Source organism: Dipodomys ordii, unplaced genomic scaffold (genome assembly GCF_000151885.1).
Source record: "Dipodomys ordii isolate 6190 unplaced genomic scaffold, Dord_2.0 Scaffold3, whole genome shotgun sequence".
Classification (NCBI taxonomy): domain Eukaryota; kingdom Metazoa; phylum Chordata; class Mammalia; order Rodentia; family Heteromyidae; genus Dipodomys; species Dipodomys ordii.
This window is the reverse complement of record NW_012267219.1, coordinates 8617396-8643791: the sequence shown is the minus strand read 5'-3', so window position 1 is coordinate 8643791 and position 26396 is coordinate 8617396. Positions and strand designations below refer to the sequence as shown.

Here is a 26396-nt window from a genome sequence, read left to right as displayed (position 1 = left end):
TTGCCATGTGTAATATGCTGAATCTTTTTTTTTCCCCCACAAGCAGGGCAAAGAATTTTTTTTTTGTTATCTCTTTTTATTTTCCCATTGCTACCAGTCACTTAAATGATAGATTGGTTCGACACTTGTTAACTTTTTTTAAAGCAATGGAGAGGTAAACTTTTAAGTTTCTTAAAAGGCTGCTCCAGAATTATACCCTTAAAAAAACTTCTCACTAGTACTAATAATGGAAACAGAAGCTTCCAGAGCTTATGTATTAAGGGAAATAGTAGTATTTATTCATTTACGCCAAGTCTCTATGGCTGAGCTCACAAAGGTCTTTTAAAAACCAAAAATGGTGACCTACTTTTTCTTTCTGAAAAATAATTGTATAAGTATATGTTAGTTGTACAAAATTATAGACTTCATTCTGACTTTTACAGTATATATGTATACACAAACTGTAATATAGTTCACTCATATATACCTTTTCTACTTTCTCTTTTCCTCTCTTGTCCTACTTTTCCTTATCTTCTAGGTTTTTTGTTTGTTTTTGTTTTTGCTGGTTCTGGGACTTGACCTGTGGGCCCAAGTACTATCCCTGAGCTGCTTTTGCTCAAGCGGAGTGCTCTTCCACTTGAGCCACGGCATCACTTCCAGCTTTTCTGAGTAGTTTATTAAAGATAAGAGTCTCATGGAATTTCCTGGCCAGGCTGTCTTCAAACTGTAGTCCTCAGACCTTAGGATCCTGAGATTACAGGTGTGAGCCACTGACACCCAGATCTTATCTTCTATTTTTAAAACTGAAATACTGTTTTTTTTTAACTACATCTAAATACTAGAAATTTAGTGGTGAAGCATGTCATCTAATCCTAACATAGGTCCAGATGCAATGGTATACTCCTGTAATCCCAGTTACTCAGGAGGTGGAGATGGAAAAATTTGGTTTGAGGTCAGCCTGGGCAAAAGTTAGTGAGACCCTTTTCTCAACAACCAAGTCAGACATAGTTGCCCAACAAAACAAGAGATGAGGCAAAACTTTGAGACCTTTTCTGAAAAAATAACTAAAGGAAAGAGAACTGAAAGTGTAGTTCAAGCTGTAGAGTGATTGCCTGACAAGCACAAGGCCCTGAGTTTAAACCACAATAGCAGCACAAAAGGTATCCAAGGCCATCTGGAAGAACAACGATACAACTAGAGAATTTGGACTCTGTGACAGCAAAATCTATTTTAAAACTAAAACAACATAGTAGATTACTGGCAATAAAAAGGTACAGAAAAAAGCATCCAGAAATATATCTGTATATTATTTAGTAAGTTGATTTGAGACTTAGGTGACCTTGCAATGCACCAAGGGAAAAGATGATCATTTCAAGAAATAATCATGGGTAATTGTATCCATGTGGAGTGAATCTATCTAGAACCTATCCCACACAATACATAGAAACCAATTCCAGATGGAGTGCCAGTCAGATACTTCACAAAAACTTGAAGAAACCATCATCTTGGCTATATATTAAGCTAGTTTTCTTTCTTTTTGTTTTAGCAGAATTGAAGTTTGAACCCAGGTCATCGTCCTTCTAGGCAAGTACTCTCCCCTTTAGCCACAAACCCAGCCCAGTCAAACATAAAACAAAGTATAAACAAAGTATGAAATTTAAAAATGAATAATTGACTACCTCATCAAAAGGTTCCAATAAGAGTCAATAATAAGCTATAGAAGAGAATGTATATGGAAACTATATATCTAACAGTGATTTATACCATAATATAGGCTTGTTTTTTTTAATTCTCCCAAAGCAAGAAGGAACATAACTTATTATAAAGTCAGGAAAGCACAAACAAGCAACCTACCAAAAAGAATATTCAAATGGCCAGTAAGTATATAAAAATCTTCTCACCTCTCTTAATTATCAGGTAAAATGCAAGCACAAACTAATTACTGCACGCTCAACTGAATAGTTGTTGAGGAAAGATTGACCATAGCAAGAAGAGGCAAACATGTAGAGCAACTGTCACTCCATTCCACACATAGGAAGTTAAGGCAATTCTTTTTGGAAGTCTTTGATATTATCCGTGGGAGTTAAATACATATTTACCCTATGTCTGTGTACTTTCACTCCTATTAACATGGAATACTCCCACAGGAATGCAACCAGGCTCATCAAAAGACACACGTGCACTCAAGGCAGTGATATCTGTGATATCCTCAAAACAGGAAATAGTTAAATTGTAAAGTGGATGAATAATGATGTATTTGCCTCATGAAGTACTACGTGATAATGAGAAAGAGCCATCTAATAATACACTTACCTTCACACTCTGATCTCACAATGCTGAGCTTAAGAATCCAAACTGAGTATTTTACAAATACAAAAGTAAAAAGGCTAACTTATTTTGTTGGAGGGCTAATGGTTCCCCTTAGGATGGAGACATGGTTTTTCAAGAGTGGGAGGATTTTTGTATGCTGATAGTATTCTATCCCTAGGTCTGCATGTGGTTACATGGACATTAGTTTATGAAAATAGAACATGAGTGAACTTATAATATGCAATTGCTGTATGCTGGTGTGCTTCAATTAAAACTTTATAAAATACTGTAACCTAACAAGAAGTATACAAAATATCAGCCTGTAAAATGTGACATCAATCAGGAGGCTAAGATCTGAGGCTCCCACTTTGAAGCTAGCCTGAGCAGGAAAGTCTGTGAGATTCTTATCTTCAATAAACAACTCAGAAAAAAATGAAAGTAGTATTGTGGCTCAAGTGGTAGAGCACTAGCCTTGAGCACAAAGAGGCTCAGGGATAGCACCCAGGCCCTGAGTTCAAGCCCAAAGACCACAAAAACTAATGAACAAGCAAAACAAGTCAAGTTATTGCAAATTTAATTAAAGTACCAGTATAAGCCTTATGCTAGAAATAAAACCAGAATCATACATGATCCCAGCTCAAGCCAGACTAAAATATATGAATTTAATCAGTTTTGGGTTCTTCTTATAGTACAAAATGTTCCTATTTTATCTTCTAATTTTCCTGGACAATTAAGATTTAATATGAAGCTCACATGGAAAATGTACTGTTTGAGTATTTCCCTAATGCTATATTTTAGTAGACAAAAATTAAAGAAATCAGCAATTTAAAAAAACTTTAAAATATTTGTTACAGTTTTACTTATCAGAAAAGAGTAAAAATTATTAAAAGCATCATTTGAATGGGATATCATTAATAAAAATACTCTTAACTAGTAAGTTGAAAAAGCCCCGAAGTAGAATGTTTTATCTTAGGGAATGTCAGACTAGCAAAGCTGATTTAACATTTAATGGGTACCGACTCCACTACCCCTGAGAAGTTCTAATCAAGCCTTATCTCATTGAAATGCAAGCTCAGAAGTGGGAAAACTGATTAACAAAATAAAAAATCCAGAGTGTTTCCCGTGCAAACAGTCATCAGCGTATCTTATGTAATTATGTAACCCATAAATCAACACAGCGTGCAAGGGCTTCGCTCATGGTATAAATTTCTTAATGACTGAGATGTCTTTAACCATGAATAATTTATATCTGCATGATCTATTTTTTTTCCTCCAACCATGCTTCACTTCAGCAGGATAAACTAATCATCTATCTAGAGATGGGCTCCTGATTATTTATTTCTTCCTGGTTTTTCTCCTCTTTATTTCCCTCAACTTGACATATTCCTCTTTTTGATTTTTTTCTTGAACTTTCTTAAATAAGATTGCTCCATTCATCAACCCTGTTTGCATGTTTTCATTCCCCCCGCCCCCCAATGCAGCTTGTTAGACAGTTTGGAATAAAGCTAGGGACTTTTGGAATTCTACTTTTCAGAAGCTGGTCTGTGAATGAAGATTGGGTGGCAGTGAGGGAAATAGGCTTAATACCACAAGGTAGTGTGAGCTGTTTGATGTTGTGGTGAGGAAACATTTATTATGGAAAGCAATTGCTAGAAAAGGCTAATGATCAATTAAACGTTAACACTTGTAGATCTCGTCCTGTGATGCAGAAAGGAACTGCCACATGGGTAATGCTGGAGAGCTATCCTTGCTAAAATAGTTTCCTTGTTTTCCTAGCACTCATTAAAATAAAGTTGGCCGAGAAGCATTCCAATCAACTTCTTTCTCACCTAATATGCTCATACTAACCAGGCCAGCTCATCTTCTTCACCTTTCACCATTGTTCCCTTGTCATTTATCATGGTTATTTGTTAAAACGTAGTTGCCTTAGTCCGGGTGCTAGTGGCTCATGCTGTCATCCTGGCTACTCAGGAAGCTGAGATCTGAGGATCACGGTTCAAAGCCAGCCCAGGCAGGAAAGTACAAGTGTTTGGCATATAGGTCACAGTCAATAAATATATTTCAGAAATTCATGTTGTAAAAATGTAACTTAGTTCGCATTTTAGCCCTTGTCTGTGGAGCTACATGGTGGGGGCCTTCTATCCTGACAAGAAACTAGTTATACTTTTCCAGGGTTCTACCAATACCTTGTCCTGCCACTGACTATGGACTTCCAAAGCATATAGACCCAGTGCCCATTATGGACTGTGGTGAATTGTCTAATGTCCAGCTTCTGTTAGCTGCCTGGGAAAAGAGATTCATATCTTAAGAAAATTCTCTGGAGAGATATCCAATTAGCCAACCCTAGAATCTGTCTTTAGATCACACTGACCAACATATTAGCTTGTCCCATTCTAGAGACACTACTATGCTATCATTGATTTCCTTTCTACTTTCAGGGTCAGGGAACAGCCATTAAAACCACTTCTGCATCCTGTTATTGAGGCTGGGAATGTGGCTTAGTGGTAGAGTGCTGCCTAGTATACATGAGGCCCTGGGTTTGATTCCTCAGTATCACAAAAACAAACAAAAAGCCATTAAAAATTATGCTGAGCTGGTATGGGTGGCTCATGTTGGTAATCCTAGCTACTCCAGAGACCTGAGAGATCTGAAAATCATGGTTCAAAACCAGGCTGGGCAAGAAAGTCTGTAAGACGTATCTCCAATTAACCACCAAAGAAGCTGTTAAGTGGAGCTGTGGCTCAAATAAGAACGATTGCCTTAAGCACCAAAGCTTAGGGATAGCACCCAAGCCCTGAGTTCAAGCCCCAAGACTGGCAAAAAAATGTTTTGAAGCAATTTACTTTAGTATTATTTAGCACCATGTGTATATAAAGCCCCATGGGAGAAGTATCTTTTAGATACTTGCTAGAAGAACCTTTCACTCCATCATAGGAAATAGTAGACTTCCCCTTTTCCAAAAATAAGAACTGCATAAGCCAGCCATGTTTCCTTTATTGTGTTGGTTGCAGCACACACACACACACACACAATTACAAAGCATACAATTACCACTTTAAAGTATACAGTTCAATGTCATTTTGTATACTTATGACAGTGTATAGGCATTACCTCTGCCTACTTTTACCAGCCCAGATGGAAACCCTGTACCCATTAAATAATTCCTCTGGCAGCTTTTTAATCTGTTTTCTCCAGATTTGATTATGATTCTGAGTTACTTCTGTAGTTAAAGGAAGTCATGTCTATTGGCTCTTATGGGTACAGGAGCTTTAGACCCTTCTCCTGCCTGATTTGTTCCTTATATCACATATTTTGCTTAAAACAAACAGACCTGAGACGTTTGTGAAAAGTTATACCATAAATAAGGATGTCTTCCATTTTGCCTCCAGAGCCATTCGTGACCCTTCGTGTTCCTCTTTGCTATGATCTACATAGGCTGCAACATGGACACTCATTCCTCTTGCTTCTACTAGGGTTTGACTACAGCAAATCATGGTTAGAGAGCATAGAAGGAAGGATCAGGATGTAGAAAGGAAGGACCAGTATTTTCCCCAGCTTCCTCTCTGTAGATACACTGGACTGGCTACAGCCCTTGGTTAAAGGTCTCAGCCTCCCCACTTAAGTCCTTTCCGAATCCCTATTCCACCAACAGTTCTATTATTTGTTTTCCCAGGCTTGGTAGTGTGTGATTCTCTGTTGTTTTTGGCTAAGGGCACTGCACTATAAACTTCCCACACCTTTGTAAATAGTTCCTTTATTAAAAATCATCCCCAGCTATCTTCATTTGACTTTATCTGTTATATGTTACTAGTTGGACCCTGACTGAAACATCATTCTGTATTCCATGTCTCTGTGAAGCTGTTAGTCAACATGATTTACTCAGAATCCTCTACAGAAAAGCAGCTTCAGTGGCTTCTCCCAGGGTGAGGCAGTACCTCCCCCAGGCTTTCCAGACATTGATAGCTGTTCCTGCTTTTAAGGTGCAGGGTCTTTGTGCCAATCCCCGAATGACACCAGTCTCTTCTAATATTTCATGATTCTGAAAGTGACATGTTTACTTAACTATTTCCCATGATATAGTGGCTGCTTTTGAGGGAGAATAACTTGAATTCAAGTCTTGTGCACTAATTATTCTTCAGCTATTGGATAAAGTCATGTAGCTAATACTCTGATACTATGTATAGTATATGTATATACTTTGTATAGGCTCAGAAGTTAAACAAAAGAAAAATATCTTTCCACATCACCAATGGCATCCATGTGTGTGTATGCACTCTGATGCATGAACAGAGCCATTGGAAGCTTTTAGATATGGGTTCATGTGATCTCAGGTACATTAAAATTATGTTAGGCAGGGGCTGGGAAGGTGGCTCAGTGGTAGAGCGCTTGCCTTGCATGCCTGAGGCCCTGGGTTCGATTCCTCAGCACCACATAAGCAAAAAAAAAAAAAAAAGCCGGAAGTGGCGCTGTAGCTCAAGTGGTAGAACGCTAGCCTTGAGCTGAAGAGCTGAGGGACAGCGCCCAGGCCCAGAGTTCAGGCCCCACGACCGGACCAAAAAAAAAAAATTATGTTAGGCAAAAGAATATGAATTGAATTTCTGTATATTCAGTGTCATTAGCATAATGCTTTGAATACCATGACAGCTAGTCATTCTCTTAACTCATTCCTTAAACAAGCGTCAGCAGGCACCTATTTGATAGATGGTTGCTGTGTCAACACTGTGGAGAATCTCAGTCATGAACATCACACAGGATCCCTGCTGCACGAGTTTACATATTTAATCAAGGAGCAATTAATTAACAGCTAGTTAAGAAATCAGTTGTTGAATTGCACATATTAAAAGTACTGTGAAGGAAAAGCACAGAACTCTATGAGGGTTGATAACAGGCAGCTTGACATGGTTTGCAGGTCCAGGCAGGAATGCCTGAGACATGGCATTCTAGAGCAGGAGTAGGGGTAGGGAGAGAGGAGCAACCCAGGTAAAAAGGAGCAGATAGGAGACAACTTAGGCAATTTCATAGAACTGAAAGAGGAGTAAGGGGGCTGGAGCAGAGAGAAAGGTCTAGAACTGACTGGAAGAAAAGCCAACTGATGTGGCAAGCAGGAGTTGGGTCATGCAGATCACTGTGCATACTAAAACATTTCTCTGTTAATGGACAGCTGTGGAAAGGTTTTAGGCATGGGATTGACATGAAAAAAAAACTTTTAATAGATGACTCTGGACTGGGTAAGATGGAGGGCACAAGAGGATCCAGGAGTGTAAAATGGTGGTTACTTAGATTAAATTAGCAATTGTGGAGACAAAATGGAAAAAGTGAAATTGAGAGTTATTTCAGAGGTAGGGTCAAGAGGAATTTTTGAGGATAGGGGTAAAGAATGAGTTGGCAGTGCCACTTGGGATCTACGTTGTGTGATGTAGTATAATGGGAGCTGTTTATGAAGAGAAGAAAACCAGGGGTGAAATTATACTTCAAATCTCCAAGCATCCATTAGGAGTGCCTCACTCAACCAGAACGGAAGGGTGGAGAAAATCAACCCCTAGTGATGAAAGGACTACTAAAACAGGCTGCAGGGGCTGACCTGAATTTTTACCAGAGAGTCCAGTTGAGGGGCAAACACCTGGGGCCAGTCACTGTAAATTTCAAAGTGCACAGCATCGTGACCAGTGAGACACCAAACAGAATGGCAGGAAATGAAGAGAGCACAAAAGCAGAATGCTGTCACTGGCCCTACACTGATGGCAGGACAATGGAGGAATTTATGCCTTTGCTTAGAAGGGTGAGCAAAATCAGAGAGTGGCAGCCATCATGGAAGGCTCATGGCCAACTTATTCATAGGCCTTGGGGTAAAGCAGCCTATTAGCTCAGATAAAAAGCCTTCTGGCTCTCTTCAACTATTATCAATAAGACTCTGCCCTGGAATTGGTGGGAAGATATAAAACCCTAATGTTCACTTTATAAAACCAAATTGTTTCAGTATTACCAATCATATACAGTATACATGAGAATCCTTAGCACTAGAATATATGTTATTGGCAAGAATGTTCTTATCTTTACCTTACTTAACAAATATCTTATTTTGTCTCAAAGTGGAAATGGCTCTATTGTATGGACATTTCAACTTCATGAATCACCGTGTATCACCTTAAGCCATAGAGACCCAGATTTCCTAGTTCACTATCTCAGAGTGGTGATAAAGATGTACTTGAGGAATCAGTAGAACTGCTTAATGAAGTCTCCAACACCAAAGCAGGAGAAAAACAGAAAAGTTTTATAGGCCAATATGCAATCTTAAAAATAAGATATAATAATCTCATGGTTGAGGTCAGAATGAATCAATAATAATAATAAATCACCTATATGCACAGCAGATGGCTTAAAATATACATTTTTGTCACAATAAACATCATAAGAAAAAGTAACATTTTATCAGTAAACAGTAAGGCATAGAAAAATATAGTAACTTGTCCAAGGTACCATGATGGAAATATTGTGTAAACAAGAATTAAGTATGACTATCTTAACCAGTATACAGGGCTATTTTTCTTAACCCACTATACAGGACTATGTTCTGTACTCACAGCAACCATAAGAGCTTTCTTCCTTGTTAACATAGCTATTAATTGTAGATCTTTTAGGTGTCAACCATCTCAGTGGCCACACACTGAGAATGCTGTGGTTGGCAAGACTTAAACTCTTCCTTCAGAATAGGCTCATAATCTGACAATGGAGAGAAACATGTAATCCCAACTTACTGTTGTGAAACCATCACATCATCTATCCCTCCTTTCTTCCTCACTCTTCTCTTTCTTACTCGGTGTTGGAGACTTCATTCATCAGTGCAGTTGTGTATTTTTATCACCAAACCACCAAACAGAAATAGTGAACTGGGAACTCTGTGCATCTGTGGCTGAAGCTCAGAGGATATGCAGCGATTGATGAAGTTGAAATGCCCATGTGAGGGAATCGCATCCAGTTTGAGAAGAAGCAGTAGAAGGAATACAGTGGGGTGGAATAGCACTGGAAAAGAACATCTTACCAAATCATGACTTAGAGGGGCTTCCTAAAATTGTCGATGTTTATATTGAATCCTTGAGCATGAATAAGGACTGAAAGAATGAAGAGTATTCCAGCCACAAGTGAAGCATATTTAAGGTCACTCCAGAAGGGCAGGTGACCCCCCTAAGTTACAATTAGAAAAAGAAACAGAGATTTGCTGGGCACCAGTGGTTCACGCCTGTAATCCTATCTACTCAGGAGGCTGAGATCTGAGGATTGTGATTCAAAGCCAGCCTGATCAGGAAACTCCGTGAGACTCTTATCTCCAATAAAGCACTAAAAAACTGGAAGTGGCACTGTGGCTCAAGTGGTAGAGTGCTCACCTTGAGCTGAAGAGCTGAGGGCCAGCACTTAAGCCCAGAGTTTAAGCCTCACAACCGACCCCCCCCAAAAAAATGAAGAAACAGATTTAAAATTCCACTTAGTTGACTCATACCTACTACTTACCAAGCTTAAGACATCATCTATACATCCTTTCATCGTCCTTATTTCCTTCCTTTCATTCTTCCTTACTTTCTTCTTTCTTCATTTTTCTCCATTTACCTCACCTATTCATCCATTTACCCCTCCGTTACCCTTTTCTCCAGCTACCTTTCCTTCTAATCATGTATCCATCCATCCATCCATCCATCCATCCATCCATCCATCCATCCATCTATCCATATATTCATAGTAGCTGCTGGATACTCATTGAATTAGTTTTAGGAGAGACCTAATATGTATCCATCACTGTGTCAAGCAATGAGCAAGGTGTTAAGATATGTGAGACATTATCCCAACTGTCATGAAGCTCAAAATCTTATTGGAGAGATTGCTATGTGCACGTTATGATCCAAGCTGGAAGGTGGGAAGGGTGGCCTAAAGGTGCCCTCAGAGGATGTTCTATAGAAGAGTACCAAAATTTCAATGATAAGATTATTAAGCTGACATCCCTTCTTCGTTTGTTGGCTTATTTTTTTTATTTCATCTTGTTTTCATTCCTGAACTTTATTCCTTGGCAGATTCTGTGGCAACAGCATCAGGGCCACTACTAGTTGAAGTTGCCAAAACTCCCGGTGCCAGCCTTGGGGTCGCCCTAACTACCTCGATGTGCTGTAACAAACAGGTCATTGTCATAGACAAAATCAAATCTGCAAGTATTGCAGACAGGTGAGTGTCATGGAAGGTGCCTAAATTTTTTAATTGCATGTGTGCTTTTTAAAATTCTGTGCATCTGTCCAACATGTGGCCTGTGGAACTAGACACACACACACACACACACACACACACACACACACACACACGTACACAGAAGCAAAAGCTCTTGCCAGTTTATTGAAATTTCAGGTAGGGAAACAAATTAATGTTGTGGGGCTTTAAAGTTTTAACTACCTTATCAGCCACCTTATGATGTAATGTTACTTCATCCAGATGTTTGGTGTGGCCCTTAGCAATAAAAAAAAAAAAAAGCAAGTCAAGACACCAAGGAAATTTTCTTAGTGCATCCTAGGGTAAAATGATTGCCTACTCTTGATGCAGAGTAGCTGAACTGATCTTTATTAAGCCTCACGCAGAGGAGTCACAGGGTTTCTCCTGCATTGTTAGCAATTAAATCCTGATACCATAAAATTTTATTCAGTTTTTAAAATATAGATAAAACAATGTTTTTAAAGTAATGTAGTCTTTAAGATCAGGTCTGATATTGTCATAGCATATTAATCTTAATGGTTTCACAACCAACACCATAATAAAAAATGAAATTTGTTCTTCTTAACTAATATTTTATGCTTGTAATGTAAAAAGTAAGGGGAAGGAGTTTTCCTGTGTATGAAATTATTTTACAGCTCCTAATGAGAAAATTCCCATCTCCCACTGAAGTACTCAGCTAAAGCATTCCTTGTACCATGGTATAATATTTTTAGACAGAGGGAACATCTTTAAATGTTTAAGGGTTTTGTGGGTATTTTTTTTTGTGCCAGTACTGAGGGATGAACTCTGGACCTGAACTCTATCCTAGGGCTCTACCATTGAGCCACAGCTCCACTTTCGGCTGTTTTTTTGTTTTGGTTTGGTTTGGTTGGTTTTGGGTTGGTTTGGTTTTTTGTTTTTTGTTTTTGGTTGTTGGTTGGTTGGTTGGTTGGTTTGTTGGTTGGTTGGTTAGATGGAGATAAAAGTCCATGGACTTTCCTGCCTGGGCTGGCTTTGAATAATGATCTTCAGATCTCAGTCTTCTGAGTAGTGACCTGCTCCCAGCTTTTGAAATGTTTTTTTGTCTTGGAAGTAGATAATCCACACTGGAAAACTGTAGGTAGACTCTAAAACAACCAGCACATTCTGTGTGGTTTCCACCCTTCCTCTCTGCTTGCTTGTACCCTGCCTAGAAATCCTCCAGACTGTGGCAGGAGCACCTGCATCATCCCTAGTAGAGGTTATTCAACAGCTCCACCTTCACGCACTGCTTTGGCAGTAGCAGCTATTGATCCCAGGACACTGTCTAGTTCCGTGGCACAGGATGAAAGCAGTCTCCCTCTGTTTTCTCCTATTCTGCATTGACTAACCAGTTTAAGAAGCTGTCCACTTGCCTGGTAATTAAAGACATTACCTCCTGTGTTAGCTTTGCTCAGCCCATGCAATAGCCAGTCTGTTGATTCAGAAAGATGTACCAGTGAGTCCTACCCCATCTTTCCCCTGGATTCACCATACAGGCCATTCTTTATTCCTCATTTGAACAATAAAATAAATAAATAATAATTGAGCCACAGTACTGGTGATTTGGGAACTTAAAGGAAGGGATCCTAAGGCAATAATAACAATCTCCCCAAGTTATTATCATTCATACATTATAAAAACCCCTACTCCAAGTCTATGAGTTACATCGAGATTCTGAATATGTATTGACTGGCATTTATAGGTAGGAGAGCCTACTAGGGAATCCCACAGAAAAAAAGTCAAGGGAAAATATCTCCCAGTCCTCACTCTTCCTCACTTCTCAGTCTACATCACTCCTCCAACATAAGACACTTTTTTAAGCTATATATTCATGCATTGAATAAATTCAATAAACAGATAAGCAATGATATAATAGGCAAGTATAAACATTATTAGGATTTCAGATTTTTTAAGAATAAATTTGTATTTATTAAGAATAAAATACTATTATTTTTCCAAAATATAGAACTGAATTTCAACAAAACAACCTAATAAAATAAGGCACAATGCTTAATAAGGCAATATTCACATGGGAGGTTAGTTAATATTAACATAAGACACTTTTAAATGACATTTTTCTACATTTTGTATGAGATTTCACATACCTAATTATACTTAAAGTGCCTAAAGTTTGACAGATGGTGCTTCCTGTAACACTCAAAGTTTCCTGTTTTTTTTTTTTTTAGTATAAATAAAAATGGTGTGAAAGTCTTATCTCTGAAGGAACAGAAATTCAGATTCCAAGGAGGAAGGCTTGTTAAGGTCCTGTTTGTCCTCTCTGTAGATGCGGGGCGCTGCACGTGGGCGACCACATTCTCTCCATCGACGGCACTGGAATGGAGTACTGTACTCTGGCAGAAGCCACCCAGTTCCTGGCAAACACCACCGACCAGGTCAAGCTGGAGATTCTTCCACATCATCAGACCCGCCTGGCCTTGAAGGGTCCTGACCATGGTGAGAGGAATACTCTGTCCAAACTCTTTTTCTTGTTCCCTCAAGAATGTACTGGCAGACGGCAGTGGCTCATTCTTTTAATCCTAGATACTCAGGGGGCTGAGATTTGAGGATGATAGGGGTTCAAAGCCAACCTAGGCAAGAAAATCTGTGAGACTCATCACCAAAAAGCCTAAAGTGGAATTATGGCTCAAGTTGTAGAGTGTCAGCCTTCGGTGAAAACTCTAGAAGATAGCACCCAGGCCCTGAATTCAAGTCCCAGTATAAGGACAGAGAGAGAGAGAGAATACAGAGAGAGAGAGGAGAAAGAGAGAGAGAGAGAGAGAGCGCACATGGGAAGATTAATGTCTTTATCATTTCTTTTCGAAACACCAAATTCAAAATGTAATTTGTCGGGAACTCCAAAAAGGAAGAGAAGACATCATGGTTTCCAATAGAAAATTTAGGCTTGTATTATTTGTATTTTTGTATCTTTTTTTGTATTTTTTCAAATCTTTGGTGCAAATTAAGTATGATGAGAAGGGGAATAAGCTGACTTCCTGTTATTCATGTTGAATGTCCAGTCTAGAGGAAGGACAATGAAGACGTTTATTTAAAAATAAGGTAGATATTAATCAATTACTTGATGGGGGACCCCATGCTACAAAGGGCTAGCTTCCCGAACATTTCTTCTCAGGATATTTTTTTCCCTTCAGCTGAAGGACAGACAGCCTGTCAGACCAAACTGCTTGCTGAGAAGAATCTGAATATTTCCCTTCATTCATGTAATAAAAAAAAATGTCTGTGGAAGGAATCTGTATTTTCACTGCCTTGCTGAGCATTTATATAGCATCCAGCTGGGCATCATAAACAGAATTGGGTCCAAAAAAAGACATTGAGCCCTAAATTGAATGAAGTCGACACATTAATAGGGTCTCTGTTCTGCCCCTTCTCTGTTCCTTACTGAACATGCCCTTTCTAAGCCTTGAAGCAGGAGACCTCACTGAACTTGGCAAGTCTAGCCTAAAAGCAAGGGTATATTTCTGTGTATGGAGAAAGAGAGCAAGTTGTCTCTAGCATTGAACTTTTGCTTAAGGGGAGATCATTTGTATTATGCATTCCCCACCTTCTGAAAAGCAATGCATTTCTGTGCAATTTTTTAAAAATGGCCTAGATAATTTTCATACTGAACGAGTCAGCTGGATGCAACCTTTTTAATTAAGTAGAGCTTAGACAGCCCTGGAGCTAATGAAAACCTCTAGTACAACATTACCCTTATCAGATTTTAATTTTACAAATTGGAGTAGAGAAATGATGCTCCATTGAGCAGCTGAGGAGAAGAAAATCGGTGTCAGTGACTACAGATGCCAGGGAACTCCAGGAGGTACAGCTCGGAAAGTGCCTGGCATTCCTACCAGGAAGTCTCCTAGGCCTCAGCACCCTGGCTGAGCAGACATCTCGGCAAATGGAAAGTGTCCTTTAAATTAATCTGAAGGTGGAAGTGAAGTTGTGGCTCAAGTGGTAGAATGCCAGCCTTGACGAAGAAGCTAAGCAAGAACAAAAGGTCCTTGAGTTTAAGCTTCAGTGTCAGAACAAACAGAAAAAAAAAAGAAGAAGAAAAAAAAAGAAAATATTTCATCTGAAGTTGCCATTGGAGTAGGTGCCTAGAATGTCTAAGAATGTAGCTTGGTGGTTTGCTAAATTCTGTTATTAGCCAGTCAGAACTGTATGACAAGCTCTTTTAAAATGCTATCATCTTTAGCATTTATTTTACTTTTCTTTGCCGTTTATGCAAATCATAGTTTCCAACTCATGAAATATTAAATATTTTTACCTGCCAAGATAATTTGAAAAGATGAATTTATATGCTAAAATGGATGGACCAAGAACACATTGTTTTATTCCCTTTAGAACCTGATTTCATTAATATCTGGGAGCAAGTAGGTTGACAATCTAAGTAATTCTAGCTTCCCATCTGACCCCATTATCTGCTCTGACTTAAAGTTGTTCACTATCTGCCTTATTTAGCATATAAGCCAATAAAATTAGATTTGCATTTCCAAAAGAATATATAACACTGGCTCCTAAAAATTAATTCAAGAAGAAAAATAATACAAAAAATATAGGCTGTGTTTGCAATTCTCAGACTTCGATTTTTTTTAATTACTGGAGTTTTTGTTGTTGTTGCTGTTGTTGCATAGTTGTACATTTTCCCACAAGAACATTCTGTTTATTTTTCCAAGATCTCTGATACCTAAACATGTCTCTCATCCCATGAGTGGACAGAAACATTTCCCAAATTTGATGCACAATGAAGCAATTGCCACAGCGACCCCCTACCCAACAATGTAGAAATGAATATCTCAACTCAGAAAACGAGATTAGCTGTGCTTTCCACAAGAAGCTGACAGGAATGAGCTCTCAGAGTTGAGGAGTCAACTCAACACATTTGCCTAGCGTCTCTGAGACTCTGGGTTTGATTCCCACCACTGGGGGAAAAATGAATTTTTAGTGAGGTTAAAAATTGTTCCCACTGAAGTCCTTTGGGAAACATAATCATGAGTGAAGGAAACGAGACTTTGGGAAAGAAAGTGTGGCCGGGATCTCTGAATCTGTCCCTCTGTGTCAGGAGGACTTTGTGGACTCCAGGGGCACACAACTGAGCAGCCTCTGCCCATTCTCTCTGCTCTCCTAGAGAGGCAAGTGGTTAGGATTCAGGGCGCAAAAGAGGGCACTGTCTGTCATAAACCTCAAAAATCACAGCAATGATGTGAATGGGATGATGTGGGAAGCCTGCTCTTTTCAACTTGGGAAATAGGATTATGCATGCATAGGAAGGGGCCATACAATGTGGTGGGTGAGGGCAGAGACTTCTAAACTATTAGGACATTCTGGCTCCCATTTGGGGGATCTTAAGCAAGTTCTCCAACTCATCTTTACCTCAGATTCTTCATGTGTAGAGGGGACCTTGATGCTAATTGTATCAGGAATGTTGTGAACATTTGCTGAGATAACCCATGAAAGTGGACTTCCCTTAGTGTCTGGTAGAGAGTAGGAATTTGGAGCAAGTATAACTTAATAAGATAATGTCTTTGAATGAATGCAAAAGATGGTGCTCAAAATGTAACTTCTTATTATATTTGCCTAATACACGAGTATCTGGTCACTGTGATAAAACACACATCAAAATAAGCAGTAACTCTCTTCTCTGTACCAGGTTATTTGTTGGAGACTTTTTACATTGTTATCCATGGCATACAATTTTGTTTCATTCTCTTATTGCTCTTCTCCCTTTATTATTTCATATATGTGCAGATTTTATCCATTTAACTTTCCTACAACAATTTGCACAGTGCCTAGGCACACAATAGGTAGTTAATAATACCTTTCTTAGAGATTTTTCATTTGGGCTTGACAGCCCTAATATTCTCTTGACTGCCAGTAATTTTCTAAGCACTCAGTAAAGAACTGGGTCAAGAGGTAGATGTGGGGTTATGTACTGTGTTCACCAGACCCTGGTGTCTCTGGAAATACAGGCAATACTTTGTTCAGAGAATCATAAAGTTTGTGGCTATAGATCAGCCAGACCCAGCAATAACTTCATCTTGCTAAAAGGATGATGTCTTATATAGGACCAAGTGGAATGAAGATGGTGAATGTCACTTGTGTCTTTCCTGTAACAATCCTCTATCAAGGGAAATGTTTCTGCAGTGTAGACACAGATACCCTTAGCTGACAACCCTGCTCGTTCATGCATTCCTTTTATTGACTCATTCCTTCATCGATCCTTATGTGCTAGGCACTGTTTTAGTTGCCTAGGATACATGTAGAGAGCAGGGCAGGCAGAGTAAATCCCTATTCTTGAAGAGTTTACATTCTTGCATAAAGAAATAAACATTAAAAATTTATTATAGAAAATGGGGCCATTTCAAACAGGGATAAGTGTTAGGAAGAATATAAATCAGCAATGGGATAATAGGAAAGAAGTTGATTCTCCAGCCAAGGAGTTCAGCTGCTGTTTTTCTGAAGAAGTAGTATATGAGCTGAGACCTGGCTGGTGAGCAGGGCCTGGTGGTAGGAACAGCTGGGGCTGGGAAGAGTAATGACCACAAAGACACTGAGGCAGGAAGGTGGACTGGCTGGTTCTAAGATCAAGCATGAGACCAGCATGGTGGAAATGGACGACTAATGTGGTGATGCAGGTGAAGCTAAAGATGAATTTAGGGACTGCATTCGATTCTTTTTGTAATGTTATTTAAAAGGGGAGTTAGTCCATGTAAAATACACAAACATCCTTGCTATGTTGTGGCTCTTGGCACAGGTGTGCAGGTTATGAATCAGGAAACCAAGTCAAAAGGTGTTACAGAGGTCTAGGTGAAGGAGACAGTAACTTGAACTAGGACAATGCAGAGGTGGGGGGTGGGGGAGAGAGAGAACAAAAGAGAAGAGGGAGACTTAAAAGAACCAACAATGGGATGAAGGAGAAGGCTGATCATTTAAGACTAAAATATTATGACAACTGTGAAAGTGTTCTGCAGATTTCTGACAAATCCTATAAGACTCAAGTGACCAGTGAGTGAAATTTATTATGGGAAAAATACATCTCTATTCTTTAAATAAGATACTTTATTGTTGGTGAGTAGGTAGAACTGTTGGGAATCGATACTATTCCTCGTAGCTCATTTATTTTTATTCTGCAGGCCAGCCCTAGGACGAGCCCTGTATGTATTCTCTCGACAGTCTTGCAGACTAGATGTTTATATCATCTCCTCTTATAGATGAGGAAAACGGAGGCTGGCAGAGGCTGAGTAGCTAGCAGAGTCATAAAGAGAGCAAGGACTTAGGCAAAAATGAAATCCTGATCATAGTCATCCCGAGTGGCCGGGCGGTGGTAAGGGCTGATGCTCCAGCTGCTACTCAGTCCACAAAGGATGCATAGGGCAAGGAAGCTGATTATGTGGCTGGGAGAAATTAAGCTTCTTGTCTACATGAGCCTGCTTTAAATGTGTACAGAGTGAGTAATAGGTATGTGAATAGCTTTGAATCATTCGCACGTCAGATACTTAGTATGGCAATCACAAAAGCAGGAAAAAATAGAAATTCACAGTTATGTTTAACTATTTCAGATTGTTCCGTGAAAGACTGAACAATCTAGTACCAAGCATGAAATGACTCATATTTCACAACAGTTGACAGGAAAATCCTTAATAAGATTGAAATTTGAATGGAAACATGATGATATTTTTAAAGAATACGAGGGACACCTAAACTTTGTTGCAATTTTATGATGTCTTAAGGAAATTAAAGATGGTGTGAAGTATTAGAAGAATGAAAGATTACTGATGCAAAGATGCTTTTTTCAAAAACAAAAGTCATAAAATATATTGAGACTTTTTTTCTTCTCTTCATTAGTGAGGATACAGATCAGATTCTGATAACGACAGATGATTAGAGTCCTTTATTGCTGAGGAACATCAAGTGCACATGATATATGATGGTGTGCTTAAAATGTCAGGGCAGTAAATTGTGGTGTATAACTAGGAAACCAGTCGAATCAGGAGCCAATGTGATTTATTGTCTCTTCTTTCCTTTTTCTCTAAACAAGTGCTACTAACTGGCCAAGACTTGCATCCCTTTAATTACTAATTGTATGCCATAGATCTTTATGGGGCTGACTTTTAAATTTAAAAAAAATGTTTTTAATCTTTTCTGCAAATCACATGGGGAGATTAGGCATTGATTCAATAGTTGTCTTAGAAGGAGGGGAAAAAATGGGCTGGGAAAAGGCAGGCATTATTCCTGGGAAGATGAAAACTTTCCATCACTGATGTTAATCATCTGTTAATCATCACTGATGTTAACCATCTGTTTTGCTGACCACTAAGAAAAGGGCAAAGCCAAGCAGACTTTTTTTCTTTCTTTGCAAGCAGCTTTCATTTTTGTTACATTTCTTTTAAAAATTTGTGCAATTCAGTTACTTTTTTTCCTCTTTTTTTGTTTGTTTTGTTTTGTTTTTCCTATTTCTCATCATCACTTCATATGGGCAGTGAAAATTCAGAGGAGCGACAGACAACTTCCCTGGGATTCCTGGGCCAACAACCAGTGCAGCCTTCACACCAACCATCACTGTAACACGCACCACCCCGACCTCTGCCGAGCACCAGCCCTGACCCTCCCGAAAGCACCTCCTCCCAACAGCCCTCGTAATGTTCCATTCCTTCTGCTGCCTTTTACTGAGATCCTACTCTCCTTCATTCCATCTTTCGTTTCCAGGGGGTTGATTGGCGTTTTGTTTGTTTTGTGTTGTTTTTGAGTAACAGCATGTTATTTGCAGCACCCCCTACATTTTCTTCTTTTCTGATAGAATTTCTCATTAAGACAGGATGTAAATGGCCAGAATGCTTCCTTTTCAATTCAAGGAAGATCAGGAATATTATAGACTATGGTGCCCTAAGATCTTTGTGTATGTGAAATCACTTAGGAAATTCATGTCAGAAAATACCTATGCAAATGAGATCACCTATCTTAGGCCTTGTGTTGTCCTGTGGAGAAACTTGTTTTAGTACTTGTATTCATTTTGTTCAATGCAAAATTCATAAAGTCTCTCTGTGCTCTAATGTGTGTGAGGGCCCTGCTCCTCCTGGACCCATGTAAATGGCTAGAGCTATGAGATTTCAAGGCACTGACTTGCTCTCTCTCTGGTTGAGGCAGCAAAGAGGCATGGCTATGTATCATGTATGTCTTTCTGAGTTTTGGCTGGGTGGCAAGTTTGGCAGGCTCACGCTTCACCTGGGGAGTGTTTGGTGCCAAGTGTTCACTCTCTTCCAGCAGCTGTGGTGTCTTCATCCTTCTCTCCTACCTCCATGAGTGCATACAGCCTGAGTTCCCTGAATATGGGCACTTTACCTCGAAGCCTCTACTCTACCAGCCCACGAGGAACCATGATGAGGAGGAGACTGAAAAAGAAAGACTTCAAAAGCTCCCGTAAGTGAAATGTCAGACCCCCTTAGCCATTTGTGCAGAAAATACATGGGCATTGGTAAGTACATTGGTGTACTGAAAGCTACGGGAGAAGGATCTTAAAGGCCTACGTCATCAGGCAGTTTCTATGAAACCCACAGCAGAAGACCGTGACATGGAACTCATAGTCTATCTGAGAAACATACCTTGAATATAACTGATTTTGTGGATATGAATGAATTAGTTCATACAACTTTTTTTTTTTTGGGTCCGGTTGTGGGGCCTGAACTCTGGGCCTGGGTGCTGTCCCTCAGCTCTTCAGCTCAAGGCAAGCACTCTACCACTTGAGCCACAGCGCCACTTCCGGCTTTTTTCTTTTTGCTTATGTGGTGCTGGGGAATCGAACCCAGGGCCTCAGCATTGCAAGGCAAGCGCTCTACCACTGAGCCACCTTCCCAGCCCACATACAACTTTTTGTTGTGAGTTTTTTCTTGCTCTTTAGTGATGTGAGATAATCAAAGAATGGTGTTTTTCATTTTCTTTTAAGTTGCTTTTGTATTCTGGATATCTTTGGATGCAAACGTTTGTTCTTTCTTTCATATTCCTTCTAAAGCAGTTTTGTACAAACTCTGTGACTCTTTTGATAAATGTAGGAATCTCATACTCTTGTTCAATGTTTATTATAAAGTTCATTCCAAATTTCTTGACCTTCTTCCAAAAGGCAATGATACATTTGAATGTTTCTTTTCAAAATATATCCCATTCTCCAAATTTCCATTGCTTCCTGCATGAATCTAACCTATTGAGATTTCTCTCATATAGATTTGTTTTCTTCTTTCATCCTCAAACTTGTTGAGCAGCTAATGCTTTACCACTTCCTGCTTCTAGGCTTTACCACTTCCTGCCTCTATCCCTCTTTTTACTAGCTATCTTGGAGATTTTCTGTCTGGGATAGCTTTGAATTGCAATCCTCTGGATCTCAGCCTTCTAATTAACTTGGATTACAGGTATGAGCCACCAGCACCCAGATTTATGTGTATTGCTTACTACCCTCTTCAGCGTTGACATTGGAAGAGATTATGCATGATTCCTTGCACTTGTACTCCCAATTACTCAAGAACCATGGGTAGAAGTAGTTGGTCTGATAATGTCCTCAGTCAAAAAGTGAGACGCTTATCATTTAAAAAAAAAACAACAACCTGAAAGCAAAGAGGGCTAGAGGCTTGACTCAATTGGTAGGGTGCTTGCCTAGAAGATCCTAAATTCAGGGCTGGGAAGGTGGCTCAGTGGTAGAGTGCTTGCCTTGCATGTATGAGGCCCTGGGTTTGATGCCTCAGCACCACATAAGCAAAAAAAAAAAGCTGGAAGTGCTGGAAGTGGCACTGTGACTCAAGTGGTAGAGCGCTAGCCTTGAGCTGGAGAGCTAAGGGACAGCGCCCAGGCTCAGAGTTCAGGCCCCACAACCGGACCCCCCCCCAAAAAAGATCCTAAATTCAAACTCCAGTGCCAATAAATAAATAAATATGGAAAAAAAGGATGATGGTGGGTACTGGAAGGATGTTCATCTTTTTAGATTTATCCTGAAGTCTAATAACATCAACTATCATTCTTGGTAATACTGCCTTCTGGGACAGCTAGGTACAAATAAACAAGAGAGATACTTGTCTACTCACTTTAAGATAGTTGGCTATCTGCCTATAAAAGAAAGAAAAGAAAAGGAGTGACTGAATGTCTTCAAAGAGAAGAAACACAAATCATTCCTAAATTTTCTTGGCTTTGGGGAAAGATCATCATCTCTCCTCGTCATTGCATTTCTCCTGAGAGAAGGCAACATAAGACCTAATCACAGTTTAGAAGAGTGTGAGTAGTTCTTTCCCTTGTAGCTGGGATTGTAATTCCTGTAAAGAACCCTAAAGAAGATGAGTTTCTTCCTGTGTTTACCATACAAATAAAAGTAAGGAGCATTCATAAGGTATCTAAATTAAACCAAACCTGGACACTTCCAGGCTAGCATTGACAAGAGAATGTCTTTGTGAGGAGGAGTGATTGGGACTGTTAGTTTTGTAGCTTATTAGCTAGAAATTGATCATTTCCCAAAGGGTTTTTCACAAGTGCCACCAGTCCCACAAACACTGTGGAACAACACATGTCACCCACACTGTGAATCAGTTTCTTCATGGTATAAATGCCTAAAGTTTTCCTTACACAGAAAGCCACAGCAAAAGATGGGGCCACCATCTTGATTTGTGCTTGTGTTATTCACATGTTTTGACTTCCGTGTCCTATCAAGTGTAAGAATATTTTTCATCTGTGGTTAGCCAGAAAGAAAAAAAAAAGGAGCATTAGAGTCCTATTTGTTTCATGGCTGAGATTAGGGTATGTTGTTTACTCTTGGAAGAAACCAGTTGCAGGCAATGTAATGAATTGGTTGTGAATCTAGAGACCTCTCATCCCAGAATCATTACTTTCCACCTATAGTACCTTCAGCAACTTTCTTAAGCTCTCTTGGATCATATGAGATGAGGTGCATGTGTGAATATACAATGACTGCTGATAATTGGTATGATTTAATCATTAGCTGAACTGTATAGTTTATGTTAGCCTGACTCTGAAATGTCACATGTAAAAATCTGTTGACATTGCTTTCACATTGAGGCATTTTTCTATAATGGCTATACTGCTGCATGATATGTAGGTAGACCTTGAGTCTTCCATATAATACCTTCAGGTCTTTAGGTAGATAGTTGCATATGAAATTTTTATGTATAATGATTTTAGGCATACTACTCATCACTGGCAGAAATAGGCTAGCAGTCCTCAGCAGGAAGGAGCAATTAAAATGAACTTATTAATGTTTGTACTTCTGCTTCAAAGGCTAACCATTTGTTTGTGTTAGGTAATGCTTGCTGTGTTGATTAAAGCCATTAGTGAATAGAAATGAATGATAATATGTTTGGATGTCGCAGGTTGGTATTTACACATCTTGACTTTTGTAGTAGGAATAAAGCTGAGGCTATGATCACTGATGCCCATAGCTAACTTATGAATTCTCTCTCAAATCAGCCCATTATTTTCTAACATAGAACCAGAAACCTGGTTCAAGAAATTTCTACTTTATGTTTTTGTAGACATTTGTCACTAAAGCACTACTGATAATGTACATAAAAAGATCTTTATTAATGTGTCTCAAAAGATCAAGTATTTTATATTTAAACCAAACAATAGAGCCCAAAATGATCAGAACTTTTATACCCCCCTTTAAAAATAGTCTCAAAAAATCAGACCTTTTCAGATTAAAAAAAAGTCTTTTGTTTTATTCCTTAAGTTTTGGAATGGTTGCATTAGATATAACTGTATTTCAAGTAACTTGGAATAAAAATTTTACTGCCACTTTCACTATACCCTGGTTTATTTCCCCTTCCTTATTTACGTCTTTATCCTATGCCACCACCTCCTAATAGTTATGTTTCTATAGCAACTGGGTCATTTGTATGGATGGTGAATCATGGCAAAAGTCACAAATATAATAAAAAGTCTCTGTGCTATATTGGCGATGAGTTACAACCAGAGGTTGCAAAATAGGAAAAAAGAAAATCTCACATGTGCTTCCAGTACTAAGGAAAGACATGGCCAGCAACAAAATATTCTTACATAAATATTAAAACCTATGTAACTGAGCAAAGAGGGAAATACAGAAACTCTGTAACATGATATAAGGACTGAACCAGGAAGGTGTCATGTTTGTTTCTCAGGAATAATGATGAGTTCACTAAGCTTTGAGGAGAGTCACAAAGCCCTGGCAGGGCTGCAAAGCCATGTCACAGAGGAAATTCTCTCCCTCTCTCTGCTGGAATCTCACTGCCTTTACTGACTACTCTGCCCCATTTCCTGCCAAAGAGACCAAGTCTCCTTCCAGAATCCTGTCACCCTACTGTCATGGCAGCATGATTGAGCAGTGGAAGTAGCTCAGACCTTTCTACACAGAGCCAATGCACAGTTTGTAGCTGTTTCTTCTAGTCTTGGATTGCAACAAACAGAAGTCAGAACATTTTCCCAGAATGTCCTTTGCTTCTTGGGTCACCATCACTTGATACTAGAAAGGGTGACGTTGAAAAGAGCCAAAAGGAGGAAAATGAAAAAATCTAGTAATTCTTCTGTCCGCTTCTATCGACCCCTAAGAAAACAACAGAAGACAAAATCTGCTTATGGTAAGATTCCATAACTAACTTGTACAGGGAGCCCTCAAGTGGGAGCTGAGAAGCTGCCTCCCACCCACCCTCATATCCCATATGAAAAGGAAGTTATTGGCCACCTGTCCTGTCCTCCTGAGCCAGACTATGTGATTCATATCACATTGGATCTGTTGTAGTCAACTCTAATGTAGAACATTAGTGAGACAAAATATCAAATAGCTGGGTCAAATACTGATAAGCTTTCAGGGACCTGTTATGATGGGTAGTTCATCCCAACTACTTGGGAGGTGAAGGTAGGAGGATCAAAGTCTATGGCTAATGTAGCAAAAGCATGAGACCCCCATCTAAAAATAATACAAAAGGACTGTGGACATGGATCAAGTGGTAGAGTATTTTCTCAGCAAGCGTGAGTCCCTGAGTCCATAGAACTACAAAGTTACCTAACAACTAACTAACTAGATGATTAATTCATTAATCGTTTTGGGCTTCTTATTCTTTGTGTTTTTTATATCTGATAGGAAACTTTACCTCATTAACTTACATATCCAAAGTAATATATCTCAGTCCCTGTGTTAGGCCTTGAAATGATAGGCTAATCACTCTCTGCATACAATTTAGGATTAGAGGTATCTCTCCTCTCACCATCCTCCCACACAAGCACAGGCTACTTTATCCATAACCCAACCTTGTCAGAATGATGATGGTGCCTATTAAAAAAAATAGGATTTTTTTTCTTAATTTACCTTGTTACCTTCTCTTATCCTGTCTTCAGTGATCTACCATGATAGAAAAGTTCGGGTCCTAAAGAATGACTTCTAGATCTTTATGGCAGTATCTACAGGAAGTGTCACTTCCAAAAAAAATGTAGATTATGACAACACAAAATAGTTCCTTATTTATTCAGAACTTACTGTTCCAGGCATTAAGATGTCAAAAACAATCTTGGAATGATCTGGAGACTCAGTCTTTTAAGAACTGGAGTCAAATGAACAGATGGGCAGACAAATAAGAATTTGATAAACACTGATGTAGGCCCATGCATTAAAAATATGGAAATATAGATAAATGAGTAGCTAATTCCACTTTCATAAAGAGGGAAAGGGACATTGAAAACTCAGGGGAGAGACTAAGGGGCACAGGGCACAGCACATTTAAAGACAAAGGTGTGCAAATAAGCCTGGAACATGTGACACCGGAAGGACTGTCAGACTGCCTGGCAGGACAGGATGAAATAACAAAGAATCATCCCATGTGCACGACTAGAATTGAAAGGTTTGCTTTACTGGAAGGAAGCCATGGGGATATTCTAACTGGGGAGATGACCTTTGCCTATTAAAAAGTCTTCCATCGAAGTAAGTTGGAAGCTGATTAGTATAAACATTAGCAAGTCCATATAGTAACTTGTATTCATGAGGAGAAAACTCCAATCAAGAGGAAAAGTTCATTTGGCAATAATATGTAGAAAACATAGGGCATGAGAGGGCTCAGCAATGGATGTTTTGGGATAGTTGAAATAAAAAGTAATGAAAGCTGAATTAAAGTACTGAAAGTAAACAAATTTAGCAACTGGTGTGAACTTGAGACAATAGGAAGTTGTTCATCCAAGGCCATCAAAGATGGGTGCTTTAAGGCTTTGAAAATACTGACTTTCAGAAGTCATTGAGGTACATATTGGGTTCAAGTATCTTAGGAGGTAGAGATAGGAAGATCACTGAGACAAGCTCAGACAATAGCATGAGACTCTATCTAAAAAACAGAAAAACAAAAGCAAAAAAAGCTGAAGGCATGAATCAAATGGCTCAATAGGAGAGCGAGGGAAGGAAGGGAGGGAAGGAAATGGGAAAGAAGGAGATAGAACAGAAGAGAGGGGAGGAGTAGGGAGGAGAGCTTGAAATTTAAGCAACTTAAGATGGATGCAAATGACCTATTAGAGATATATTGGAAATGTCCAAAGGTAAGAATAAGAGAACCTAGGAGAGAAGCAGGTATGAGTCTTTATTCCTTATACAGAAGGAAGAAAATGAACTGACAACAGCAATAAAGAAGAAAACTTCATGAAAACCTTAAAAACAATTTCAGAAAAGAAGTGCTGGTCCTGAGACCAGTTGCTGTAGAGTATTTAGAGTGGATGAGGCATTGATTTCTGGACAATCAGGAAGTTACCAATGACAATGGTTTCAGCAAAGACTGATGGAATAAGCCACATTTTAAGCAGTTTCAGAATCAGTATACAGGGGCTGGGAAGGTGGCTCAGTGGTAGAGTGCTTGCCTTGC

At 39.2% G+C, this 26396-nt stretch overlaps 1 protein-coding gene across 1 annotated transcript in view; it reads left to right on the top strand.

Annotated features, from left to right (window-relative positions):
• The window catches only part of Grip1 (glutamate receptor interacting protein 1), a 169088-nt gene that overhangs the window by 72257 nt on the left and 70435 nt on the right, over window positions 1-26396 (top strand). Inside the window, exons 8-11 of the mRNA XM_013018571.1 lie at window positions 10350-10497; window positions 12821-12990; window positions 19017-19172; window positions 19798-19953. Of these exons, the coding sequence (XP_012874025.1) occupies window positions 10350-10497; window positions 12821-12990; window positions 19017-19172; window positions 19798-19953 (630 nt within the window). The remainder of the gene's footprint in view (window positions 1-10349; window positions 10498-12820; window positions 12991-19016; window positions 19173-19797; window positions 19954-26396) is intronic.